The sequence below is a fragment of the Triticum urartu genome, chromosome 3 (assembly GCF_003073215.2).
Source record: "Triticum urartu cultivar G1812 chromosome 3, Tu2.1, whole genome shotgun sequence".
Taxonomy (NCBI): domain Eukaryota; kingdom Viridiplantae; phylum Streptophyta; class Magnoliopsida; order Poales; family Poaceae; genus Triticum; species Triticum urartu.
Window position 1 is genome coordinate 145,558,937 of NC_053024.1, and position 12,100 is coordinate 145,571,036.

Below are 12,100 nucleotides of genomic sequence, written 5' to 3' on the forward strand. Positions count from 1 at the left end.
TTGGTCCTATAGGGTCTTAGCACAACGACTTCCCGACTGTCTACTACAACAAGTTGTGCCTGGCTCCGACGAGGGACGATGACGGCGGCGCGTCTTCGGTTCGCTTCAGTGCTTGTAGTCGTCGCTAGGTGGTCTATCAATCTGGATATAATTTTTATTATTTTTAGTGTTCATTGTATTGTCATGATTGAAGATGAATAGATCGACAGTTTCTCGCAAAAAGGATTATTTATCGCCACAAGGACTTTTAAAACTAGATCTCATATTAAAAAGTTTCGACGGATATTCTACATACCATGATGAAAAGCAAAGTGTTTAGTATAAACATGCTTCTCTCACACAAACTGGTGGATTAACAGGTAGGTTGACCATTTGTTATGAATTGTATGTGTGATAAAACAAATTTTCAAGTATATAATTGTGTGTGTATGTTTTTAAAATGTTCTTATACAGTTTAAAATGTTTGCACTTGTATTTTTTAAAAGACAAATCAGCATGATAAAAGTATTCCCTCTGTCTCAAGAGATATATTAATGTAAAAAATTATCTTATATTTTGAGACAGAGGGTGTAACTTGCAATACAAACCTGTATATTTCACCATATTACGAGCTGTTAAGAAGAAACTAGTGTACTTGTATCTTCCCTATACTCCAGCTAACTTGCTAGCGCCTCACCAAGTTTGTTTCGCGGCTAACATTCAGAACACTTACATCCATTTGCTAATCATGTCGTGAAATGATTCTCACTCTTGTCAGCATAGTGCGAGTACCGTGGAGCCCCAACTCGAATTAGAGCAACATCTTCGGCGTAGGAAATTTCTGTTCATCCAATGGAGGGCCAGAGCAAAGGCCTTCCAGTCTCCACAAGCCCCAGCTCTAACCTGCACAATAGTGGACCTGCCATCGCTCAAGAAAAAACATCCACAATGATCTCGAATACTAGACAATCACCTCTTCGCCTCACCGGGAACATGTAGGTTTAACCGGCGTGTGCATGGTTATGGTTCTGTTTGTTAGCAACTGTTACTATCTGAGTGTTAAGACTAGATAGGGGGTGAAAAGTTCTACACGCAGTTTTATAAGTTGGAAATTTTAGGCAACTATCTCGTGGATTCTTAAAACTAAACAAACAAGCCAACACATTACAGTAGCAGGAAAAAAATCCAAGTAAGAGTTTTGAGTTTAGAAATTGCTAACATAAGGGGCGCGACGATGTTCATGGTTCGGATAGTTGGCATTATCCTACTCCACATTGATGTAGACTTCGAACTAAATAGTTCTAGGATCATAAGGATCCTGACCTTGTCATGCACCAAGCGATCTACCGAGTCCAATTAACCTATTTCACCATGGATTTGTCAAGCCTCACTCGGGTAGATCTTTGCACTTAGATCAGATTCAAATTCTGAAGCTATTTTGCATTAGTAGATCGTTGATCTCTTTTGCGCCACCAATTTACTAGGATAGAATCGATAATGATCTGCAAAACGATTCATATGATACATCAGCAATGACTCCTTATTGACAGAAAGCAAGTGCAAAGAGCAATATTGCTGCTTGTGCAACAAGTACCTGATTAATGTGCGCAGCAACACATGGGATGACCAGAAGTCCAGACTCCCCAAGAGCACCTCCAAGCTGCTCAACCACAGCAACCAGCACTGGCAATGTTTTCTGTACGACATCAAGAAAATTAAGCAGAAGCTAGAATATACAGAATTTGGTGTCACACGGAGAGAATAATAATTGCATGTTTAGCAAATTTTACTATTACAACCGCAATTAGCGAGCACACTTTGATTCAGCCGGATGCATTCCCAAATAGGGTGGTATGATTAGGACCATGAAGACACACTTCATCGACTCTGCTTCTGCTACTCTGTGTGTCTAGTGATAACCCCGTGATCGACAACTTGTAGTGATTCCATGGTTAAGCAGTAAATTTCCTTTTGAAATTATGCTACCTTAGCCTAGTTGTTTCCCAGCAGGTAATTCTGTATCAGTTTACATTGTCTTACATGTATAGATCATCTAACCTTAGTGTTAACCCCTAAGTGTTTTGTGCAACTTGAGTCAACGTTAGTGGTGTCAACTGCAATTTACTCAAATTTTTATTCTGCTGCTGATGATGAAGACTGACCTGACTGGCCACCAAAATGACAGCTCGTGCATACTCTTTTCTCGCAAAGACTGACTCTTCCTTCTGTTTAAGACATGACAAGACCTGCAGTGTTGTAGCATTGAATGCCAGCAGAGCGAGATGTAGAAGCCTGTGACAGGAAATATGCCTCCATTAGAGAATCAGATTTGATACTAGATTTCCAACAATAATAAGCAGCAAATCCTATCCAAAGCAGAAAACGCTATAACTCGTCAGTGGCCACAAAAATACCTAGTTAACAGTCACTATGAGCATGAAGCAGGGTACGGGTACGCTTTTTTATCAAACAATTTTGTATCGAACAAAGTAGGCAAGTTTTCATTATTTCTTTTTACATATATTATTTCAATTTGGTTGCTGATTACTTAGTAAGCGTAAACTGAGTAACATGTGCCCAATCCCGTCCAAAATGATACTACCGGTAACCGGTATACAAAAAGTACCATTATCACTATATTATCTATCGCTCAATAACACCTGTAGGTGCCTCAGTATATCAAATTGTAACCAATTGGAGATGCAACTTGTAATGCAAGTGTTGAGTAAAGGTGAACAAATTGTGAGCATAATTCTAGTAGGCTGGAGGACAGGAATTCAATTAATTACCAAAAGTGAAAACATACAGTTATATTCGGTCCAGACTAGAGAAGTGGTAACAACTGTTACTAGTTTGATAATTGTGAAAAAATATTGCAAGCGTGATAGTATGAAATGATTTCAACCACAAACTTCACCTAGTCAAAATGACATAATGGCATAACATGGTCTAGGCATACAGTATTCTACAGATGCTGAACAACGTTTTCTAATAGTTACATAAATTTTGAAAAATTGAAACTACAATAAGGTCAGATAAAAAAATCATACACTCCAATAGTCACAATAACAGCGAAAGCTTTTGGTTTAACGGACAATAGCAGCGATCTTGATCTACTTACTTGTATCCATGGGACCTGTGAAATGGAAACATGTAAAGAGTGTCCTTCAATCAGTGTACATAGGCGAATTTGTAATAGACAGAAATTAAAAGAACAACATAAAAGCAAGAGCAGCCCCCAAAACTTTCTTCCCCTTTAAAGCTAAAATGTGGTTCTCGGTTCTGCAGACCTGCTCTATCTGAAAAGTTGGACTTGTATGGGTTTTTTTCAGTTGGATTTGTACGTTTGCTCTACAGCCTTCTGCTGGGCAATCTGGAAAACAAGGAATAAGGCTGTTTTGTGGACAGGTTTGCAGAACAATTCAGACAAGAGGAACTTGCTGGACGGGGCGACGGCGCTCCGGAGCACGGTGGTGCGGGCACATGAAGCTGCGTGGACTCATACGGCTGGTGCTACTCTGCAGATAACTGAAGCTGGTGAAAATGCTACATCTGAGGAGTCTGATGACGAATGAAGATCAGGAAAATGGTTGTCATCTTCTGCTGATGAAATGCTTGAGAGGTGTCTTGAGAGGCCGCTTGCTGGGTGATCTAGTGCTTGCCCTTTGTTAAACTTGTTGATTTTGGGCCCTAGGTTGGGTGGTCTGTATATTTGATGTGACTATGCTCAGGTTAGGGGGCTGTGGCCTCGTAGCATTCTTTTGCTTTTCTTTGTTTACATAAGTTTTATGCTTTGTTTTGTGTTTGAACTGCTATTCCGTTATGCAAAAAGTAATGGAACCTGACTCCCCTTTGGGAGGCGTATGGAAAAGAAAAAAGGCTTTCTCTACTATCAGATGTCTCAAAATACTTCATTTCCATCACCAATCATAAATTAGCCACTCACTAAGGTAAACAAATTTGCTTCCAAAACAATCTGTCTAGATCGAAATAGGATAATAAAGGTCAACATAAAATCATTTCCAACTACAGTACGCTACAGCTAAAACGCTGTAGTTTCCTGCACTACTCCATAGCATTCTCCTAAAAATTAGTTCCATTGTCCCGATTTGGTGTTTACTCTGTTTTCTCTTTAGTGAAATTCCAGTATGCGTGCACCCAGCATCATCTCTCATGCATTGATCTGTATAACTATTCAGATTGCTACAAATGCAAAGAAATTCCCATTGCACATGCATGATATATTTCAAACAATTGATATGAATAATCTGACTAATGATTTGATGCTAGAGAATTTATGAAATAATTTCAGGTGCCCGTTACATTTATACATTTCCCAGCTTGCAGAGTGCTGGAGATTAAAGTGTCACATAAAATCATTACTAGTGTAATGCCCGAACAGCTTCAATATCCCACCAACCACACCCCTTTCCAATTATCAGTGGATGAACTACTAGTATAGCCGAATTGTGTACAACAGGACAAACTAATACAACAAACTGGTGGACTTAATAATCAGTTAATATATTCATGCAAGAAAAAGAATGAGTGAAGTCATGCTAGAGACATACTAGGCTGAGAAGAACAGCACTTAAAACTGAAAAGCCCTGGCGATTTCCATCAACAAATTCAGCAATACCTACATAAGGAATACAAACAAGGACTCCTGATTAAGAACTTGCTAAGTGACAGCAATTTCAGAAAAGATATTAAATCCTGCGTACCTTTTGAGGTTTCTCGGGCAACCTGATAAAGAACAAACCATAAGTGTAGCTTCTATTATTTCAGGCTTGCACTAGAGCAGGAAAATTTTGCATTGCTCTGAACTAATAAAATAATTAGAATGAAGAAACGACTTAAAAACCAGACCCGCCATACTTCAGTTCAAAAACAGGAAGTGAAACTGACTGAAATACAAAATGCAAAGAAAAGTAATACTATGCAACTAAAGGAGATGAGTCCAAATACAGGCACCCCTGGACTCCTCCTTATTCTTCGTCATGAAACAAAAAATAGTTGCAATGTGCATTCCAGTTAAAGGTTTGATACCATATTTGCACTAACAGCAGATTCACGTGGATGCTCATTCGAACTGACTCTTAAACTATGCCAAAAAATGTGTTTATCATATAATTTTTTTCCACTGATACAGTTACAGTTTTACACACGTGAGCATAAAAAACAGACTCTGTTCTTATTCAACTACAAAACTTAAAGTGCAATAAGAAAATTATGCACATAATTACACGATACATTGTATTGAAATAACAGAACAAAAGCCATGGAGTGGAGTACAAAGATATGAATAGCTACATACCTTGCCTAAAATAAGGGGGATTAAAAGAGTGTTGACCAGGCTTCTGAATAATTCCTTAGTAGGCAAAGACACTCCAGCTCCAGTGCCAATGTACTTTGCAAGAGACAAAGGTACCTAGTTCATGATCAAAGAAACATGATCAGGTTTTTCCTAAGCAGGGTAAGTTAACCTGTGGAAAGTAAAGGAAAAAATAAAAAATGATGGTTATCTTAAAACGATCCAAAAAAAACTTCAAAATCTCTGGAATTCTTCGTGACAAGACTAATAGAAGTTCATTACATATCATTATGAAAGATTTTGGTCGACAATCCAGCTTATCTTTCTTTACGGTTTAATCTATAGGACTGAGGGTTGCATTTTGTAACTCCTACACAAGAGTACAAGACGACAATTACATTTAAAATATAAAAGGAGATCAAGACTCACATGAATTATCAAACTCAAATTGAACAAAAGAAAAATGAATAATATCTTTTTGTGTTTTTTAAATTTTCAAACGCTCAAATAAGTTAAGTATGTAACTCAATATTGAGTTTATTGCTTGAAACTTTCAATCAGTGGTGATGCTTGAAAACAAAAGGTTAATATCATAACAAAGTCGTGCTTACAAACATAATGCCCAGTAGATTGGATATGACTGTCATTGCAAGAGCAAGTGCGGAGTTGCCGCCAGCAAGCTACCCAGCAATGGTAAAATTGTGTTAGATTTGAATGGAACTGCCTATCCAAAAAAGAATATAAAGTAGTTGATGTTAATGGATGATGATTAGAGGCGAGTAGCACCTGTGTTAGTGTGACTCCACTTGATAATGTTGTTGGCATGCAACAAAACATAGCCAACCCTACAAGATGTGTTGTGGACATCAAACAAACTAGTTGCAGTTACAAAGGCATGGGCTGCCACATTGCAACAAGAAATGACAGGATAAAATTTTGAAAATCCTTATGAGAATAGGACAAATAAGCATGATGATGAGGCTTGTACCAGTGATAAATTCACGAGGGAAGAACTGAATTTGCACAAGAAATTGTGCAAGAAAAGGTGTGAACAACAGAATTGAGCCCTGAGATGAGACACGTAACAATAAAAGATGTCAGCAAAGTGGGGGAACTAACAGTTGCATAAAATCGGAATGGCAACATTGGACTGCAAGTAAACAACACAAATGCTAGCGTGAAATGTGATCTGCAATAACATTAAGATCATAATGCAGGGAGTAAAAACTATTCGCAACATAGGCGGAGTTTTTTTTGTAACTAAAGTCATAGATAAAGTTTGATGCACCGACCAATAGAACCAAAGTCTGTACTAATGGAGAAGATTGGGCAATCCACATAAATCAACACCCCATCTCATTTGTGGCTCAACTTAGCTCCTATACCATATTACTCCCTCCGAGAGGGAAAATTGCATGCTCCAGCCAGTTCATCCAAAAGTCCAAACTGATGGAAAAGGGCGGGCAATATATTCCCTCACGTTGTTCCTCAAGCCTTGGCCGTGAGATCGATGTAGGCCGCAACTATTTTCATAAATAGCGTGTTGGCCGAGTCTTGAACCGAGACCTCTTGGCTCTAATATCATATTAAGTTCCATGCACCGACCAGTTGACCAAAGTCCAAACTGACGGAGAAGGTTGAATCCACATATACTTCAACAGTAGACACAGTTACATCCACAAAGTATCTCAATTAATAGAAATTGGCTACATATGTCGCCGTTCTAAAATTGAATGAAAAGTCATATTTCTAAGTTCCAAAAACTTACCAAGAAAAATCGTACATATAGGTATTGTGTGGAAACTGCCAATGTAAAATTTCATACAAAATTATAACCATTTGTGACCTGAGCAAAAATGTGAAAATAAGGAAGCTATAGTCACGGTTATTGTATCTTTCACATTTTCTTATTTTTACACAAGCGCAAATAGTGATAGTTTTTTTAATGAAAAAACACATAGTCTACCCGTCACCGATTTTTTTGTAGGTTTTTGAAACTTGAGAATACATTTTTTCACTGAGTTCTGAAAGTGGGTTCATATGTCCCCATGAGCATACTATCAATTTTGGCCAGAGTCGTAGTAGATCAACGTGGAACAAACGAGGACTAAACACTAGGTCATACTAGTCCAAAGAGTCCAGCAGGCCAAGCTTGTAACGCTGCGCCAAGCTCCTTAGTGCGCAGAGTCAGCCCTATGCAAGAGAAAGCCATTACTGTAGGAAAACATAGCACCATGTGCGCTAGGTGAAGAAACCAAACCTGATATAATGAATATCCCAAAAGTGCTGTATTTTGACAGGGAATATTTGTGAGCAAGGCAACCAAGAGTTGGATCCAGGAGTCCCAAAGTCATCCCACCAATTAGAGCTAAGATAAGAAAGATAATAATCAATCCACTTAAGTTCATGACCTGAGATGTGCACAAACTATAGTGATAACGTCTGCAAAGCAAAATGGTGCAACGAATAAAGTATACAATTTGTACACCTTGACCTTAATGTTACAATACCAAGCAGTACTTGGTTCATATTCAAACAATCAAAATTGCTATGCGTTGAGAGAAAGAGAAAAAGAGAAACATCTAAATCTACGCCACTTTTCCGTTTGCAGACAAATGTCAGCATCATACTCAAGCAAAGCTACACACAACCTGGAGTTAATACTCCCTCTTTTATATACAAGGCCACTTTGTTTTTCGTGTCAAACTTTGACTTATAATTTTGGTCAAGAAAATATGGGTTGTATATCGTAAAAAAAATATTATCAAAACGTTCATTCAATTGTGCATCCAATGGCATACTTTGATGGCATATAACTCATATTTTGTTGGTAAAATGAATGGTCAAAGTTAGACATAAAAATATGAAATGGCCTTGTATTAGTAGATGGAGGGAGTACCTGCATTTCAAATACAGCTGGCCTAGAAAATGAACTGCACCTGAATTGACTCAGTGAGAATTCACAACTATTCGCATTACATTGCACACAGATATTCGCAGTGGAAATTACACGTCAGTAGAGTATGCAACTAGGAACCATACTGAGATCGCGCGGAAACAGGAAGCTCACCTAGCGGGAGGAAGTTGCTCCGCGCGAAGTCGAGCGCCGCGGCTCCGAGCGGGGGAGGCGTCGCGCGATTGCCTCCATCAGGACCTACCTGCGGCGGCGCGAGCCACTTGAGTTGGAACGAAGCAGGTGACAAGCTTAGGATAGAGTGGGTTTCGTGGAATTACCGGTGAGGCTCCTCCAGCGGCGACGCGCAGAGGTAGCAGGCGGAGGGGCGGCGGAGGAGGAGAGTAGGCGGCCGCGGTGAAAAGCAAGGCGTGTGAAGTCCCGTGGCGGAGGCCGGCGGGGAGGGGTGCGCGGAGGCGGAGCAGGGATGGGTGATGGGTTATCATCGCACCTACTGGCTATAGATCCGGCGTGGCGTGCGCGACGCCGAATCGGGGTGGGGATGAGAGGAGCACCAGTGCTCTAGTCAGCAAGCGGAAAATTCACCGTCCTAGCGCATCCTGCAAATTCACCGTCCGAATCGGGAAAAAATCTTATAAGACCTGGGTCGTACCAAGGCAATTGGGAGACCCTCTCCCACGAGAGATGCGCGGCGATACGAATCTCAAAGCATCAGCCCCGTCTCGTTCCTCCATTTCTATGTGCAAATCCTGATTCAATCTCGACGGCCCAGCCGCCGGTGTGCTACGCCCCTGCTGCTTGCCACATCGCCGCCGGCGTACTCCTCGACGCCAAGCACACCACCCCAGATCGGCACGCTCCATCCCGGTCGGCGGCCCAACTCGCGGCACTGCCCCATCTACTTCTTCCCGCCGGCCACGGCGATGCTCCTCCACTTGCAGTGACGCCGGCAAACTACGCGGGCTGCACGCGCCCCTTGGCTACGGCCAAGCTTCTCGCGCGCTGGCGTGTTGATCTCCTTCAAGTTGGCTCCATCGGTTGTGGCCTAGCTACTGTACATTGACCTGCTAGCTGCATCTTGGCAAATAACTTCAAGTTCAGAGCATGACGGCTCATCTGCTGGTTGCAACACAAGCACATAACTATATGCTCTGTCCATTTGCATCCTTTGCTCTTCTGGATATGCTTGTGCTGAAGTTATTCTCTTATTCATTCACAGAGTATATAGAAGAACCAAGAGGAAGATGATCACATGATGGCAAAAGGAAGACAGAAGAACCAAAAATCTGCTGGTGTGCATGCTTCTGTCGATGAAGATTCAGTGCTTTGTAGAAATGTCCGTGCAATTTGTTTCACTTAACTAGACCAAATAATCAGGAACTCAAGTCAAGTAGCTTAGTATTGTTGATGCTTTCTTATTTTAAAGGAAATATGCCCTAGAAGCAATAATAAAGTTATTATTTATTTCCTTATATCATGATAAATGTTTATTATTCATGCTAGAATTGTATTAATCGGAAACATAATATATGTGTGTATACATAGACAAACAGTACGTCACTAGTATGCCTCTACTTGACTAGCTCGTTGAATCAAAGATGGTTAAGTTTCCTAGCCATAGACATGAATTGTCATTTGATTAACGGGATCACATCATTAGAGAATGATGTGATTGACTTGACCCATTCCGTTAGCATAACACTTGATCGTTTAGTTTGTTGCTATTGCTTTCTTCATGACTTATACATGTTCCTATGACTATGAGATTATGCAACTCCCATTTACCGGAGGAACACTTTGTGTGCTACCAAACGTCACAACGTAACTGGGTGATTATAAAGGTACTCTACAGGTGTCTCCGAAGGTACTTGTTGGGTTGGCGTATTTCGAGATTAAGATTTGACACTCCGATTGTCGGAGAGGTATCTTTGGGCCCACTCGGTAATGCACATCACTATAAGCCTTGCAAGCATTGCAACTAATGAGTTAGTTGCGGGATGATGTGTTACGGAACGAGTAAAGAGACTTGCCGGTAACGAGATTGAACTAGGTATTGAGATACCAACGATCGAATCTCGGGCAAGTAACATACCGATGGCAAAGGGAACAACGTATGTTGTTATGCGGTTTGACCGATAAAGATCTTCGTAGAATATGTGGGAGCCAATATGAGCATCCAGGTTCCGCTATTGGTTATTGACCGGAGACGTGTCTCGGTCATGTCTACATAGTTCTCGAACCCGTAGGGTCCGCATGCTTAAGGTTTCGATGACAGTTATATTATGAGTTTATGAGTTTTTGATGTACCGAAGGAGTTCGGAGTCCCGGATGAGATCGGGGACATGACGAGGAGTCTCGAAATGGTCGAGACGTAAAGATCGATATATTGGACGACTATATTCGGACATCGGAAAGGTTCCGAGTGATTCGGGTATTTTTCGGAGTACCGGAGAGTTACGGGAATTCGCCGGGGAGTATATGGGCCTTATTGGGCCATACGGGAATAGAGGAGAGAGGCCAAAAGGAAGGAGGCGCGCGCCCCCCTCTGGTCCGAATTGGACAAGGGGTGCAGCCCACTTTTCCTTGTTCCTCTCCCCCTCTTTCCTTCTCTCCTACTCCAACAAGGGAAGGAGGAGTCCTACTCCCGGTGGGAGTAGGACTCCCCCCTTGGCGCGCCCTCCTCCTAGGCGGCCGCCTCCCTCCCTTGCTCCTTTATATACGGGGGCAGGGGGCACCCCATAGACACAATAGTTGATCATTGATCTCTTAGCCGTGTGCGGTGCCCCCCTCCACCATAGTCCTCGATAATATTGTAGTGGTGCTTAGGCGAAGCCCTGCGATAGTAGAACATCAAGATCGTCACCACGCCGTCGTGCTGACGGAACTCTTCCCCGACATTCTGCTGGATCGGAGTCCGGGGATCGTCATCGAGCTGAACGTGTGCTAGAACTCGGAGGTGTCGTAGTTTCGGTGCTTGATCGGTCGGGCCGTGAAGACGTACGACTACATCAACCGCGTTGTGCTAACGCTTCCGCTTTCGGTCTACGAGGGTACGTAGACAACACTCTCCCCTCTCGTTGCTATGCATCACCATGATCTTGCGTGTGCGTAGGAAAATTTTGAAATTACTACGTTCCCCAACATGGCATCCGAGCCTAGGTTTTATGCGTTGATGTTGTGCACGAATAGAACACAAGTGAGTTGTGGGCGATATAAGTCATACTGCTTACCAGCATGTCATACTTTGGTTCGATGGTATTGTTGGATGAAGCGGCCCGGACCGACATTACGCGTACGCTTACACGAGACTGGTTCTACCGACGTGCTTTGCACACAGGTGGCTGGCGGGTGTCGGTTTCTCTAACTTTAGTTGAACCAAGTGTGGCTACGCTCGATCCTTGCGAAGGTTAAAACATCACCAACTTGACAAACTATCATTGTGGTTTTAATGCGTAGGTAAGAACGGTTCTTGCTTAAGCCCGTAGCAGCCACGTAAAACTTGCAACAACAAAGTAGAGGACGTCTAACTTGTTTTTGCAGGGCATATTGTGATGTGATATGGTCAAGACATGATGCTAAATTTTATTGTATGAGATGATCATGTTTTGTAACCGAGTTATGGGCAACTGGCAGGAGCCATATGGTTGTTGCTTTATTGTATGCAATGCAATTGCGCTGTAATACTTTACTTTATCACTAAGCGGTAGCGATAGTCGTGGAAGCATAAGATTGGCGAGACGACAACGATGCTACGATGGTGATCAAGGTGTCGCGCCGGTGACGATGGTGATCATGACGGTGCTTCGGAGATGGAGATCACAAGCACAAGATGATGATGGCCATATCATATCATTTATATTGATTGCATGTGATGTTTATCTTTTATGCATCTT

At 41.7% G+C, this 12,100-nt stretch overlaps 1 protein-coding gene across 4 annotated transcripts; it reads right to left on the reverse strand.

The window, feature by feature from the left end:
* Positions 1–570: 570 nt before the first annotated feature.
* Positions 571–8,815, reverse strand: LOC125543338 (probable sodium/metabolite cotransporter BASS4, chloroplastic). Of its 4 annotated transcripts, none has more exons than XR_007298391.1 (15): positions 8,528–8,815; positions 8,364–8,451; positions 7,554–7,661; positions 7,419–7,507; positions 6,282–6,360; positions 6,080–6,138; positions 5,905–5,973; positions 5,297–5,410; positions 4,704–4,725; positions 4,551–4,618; positions 3,030–3,115; positions 2,142–2,271; positions 1,574–1,675; positions 1,303–1,481; positions 571–882 (listed from the first exon to the last, which is right to left on the reverse strand). XR_007298391.1 is itself a non-coding variant. In XM_048706654.1 (14 exons), the coding sequence occupies exons 1-14, from the start codon at positions 8,690–8,692 to the stop codon at positions 1,413–1,415; spliced, it is 1,248 nt and encodes a 415-aa protein (XP_048562611.1). In that variant the 5' UTR covers positions 8,693–8,815; the 3' UTR covers positions 1,150–1,412. The 4 variants fall into 4 exon arrangements, 2 of the variants coding, with proteins under 2 accessions (XP_048562611.1, XP_048562612.1); XR_007298390.1 differs by having other exon boundaries at positions 1,199–1,481; XM_048706654.1 differs by lacking the exon at positions 571–882 and having other exon boundaries at positions 1,150–1,481.
* Positions 8,816–12,100: the final 3,285 nt, after the last annotated feature.

Excerpts from the sequence above, each read along its gene's own strand:
- LOC125543338 (XM_048706654.1), bottom strand. The coding sequence starts at position 8,692 with ATGATAACCCATCACCCATCCCTGCTCCGCCTCCGCGCACCCCTCCCC. Across the intron at positions 4,619-4,703 it reads TGCCCGAGAAACCTCAAAAG|GTATTGCTGAATTTGTTGAT; the intron begins GTACGCAGGATT and ends TTCCTTATGTAG. Across the intron at positions 1,482-1,573 it reads TTGCTGCGCACATTAATCAG|ATCATTATCGATTCTATCCT; the intron begins GTACTTGTTGCA and ends ATCGTTTTGCAG.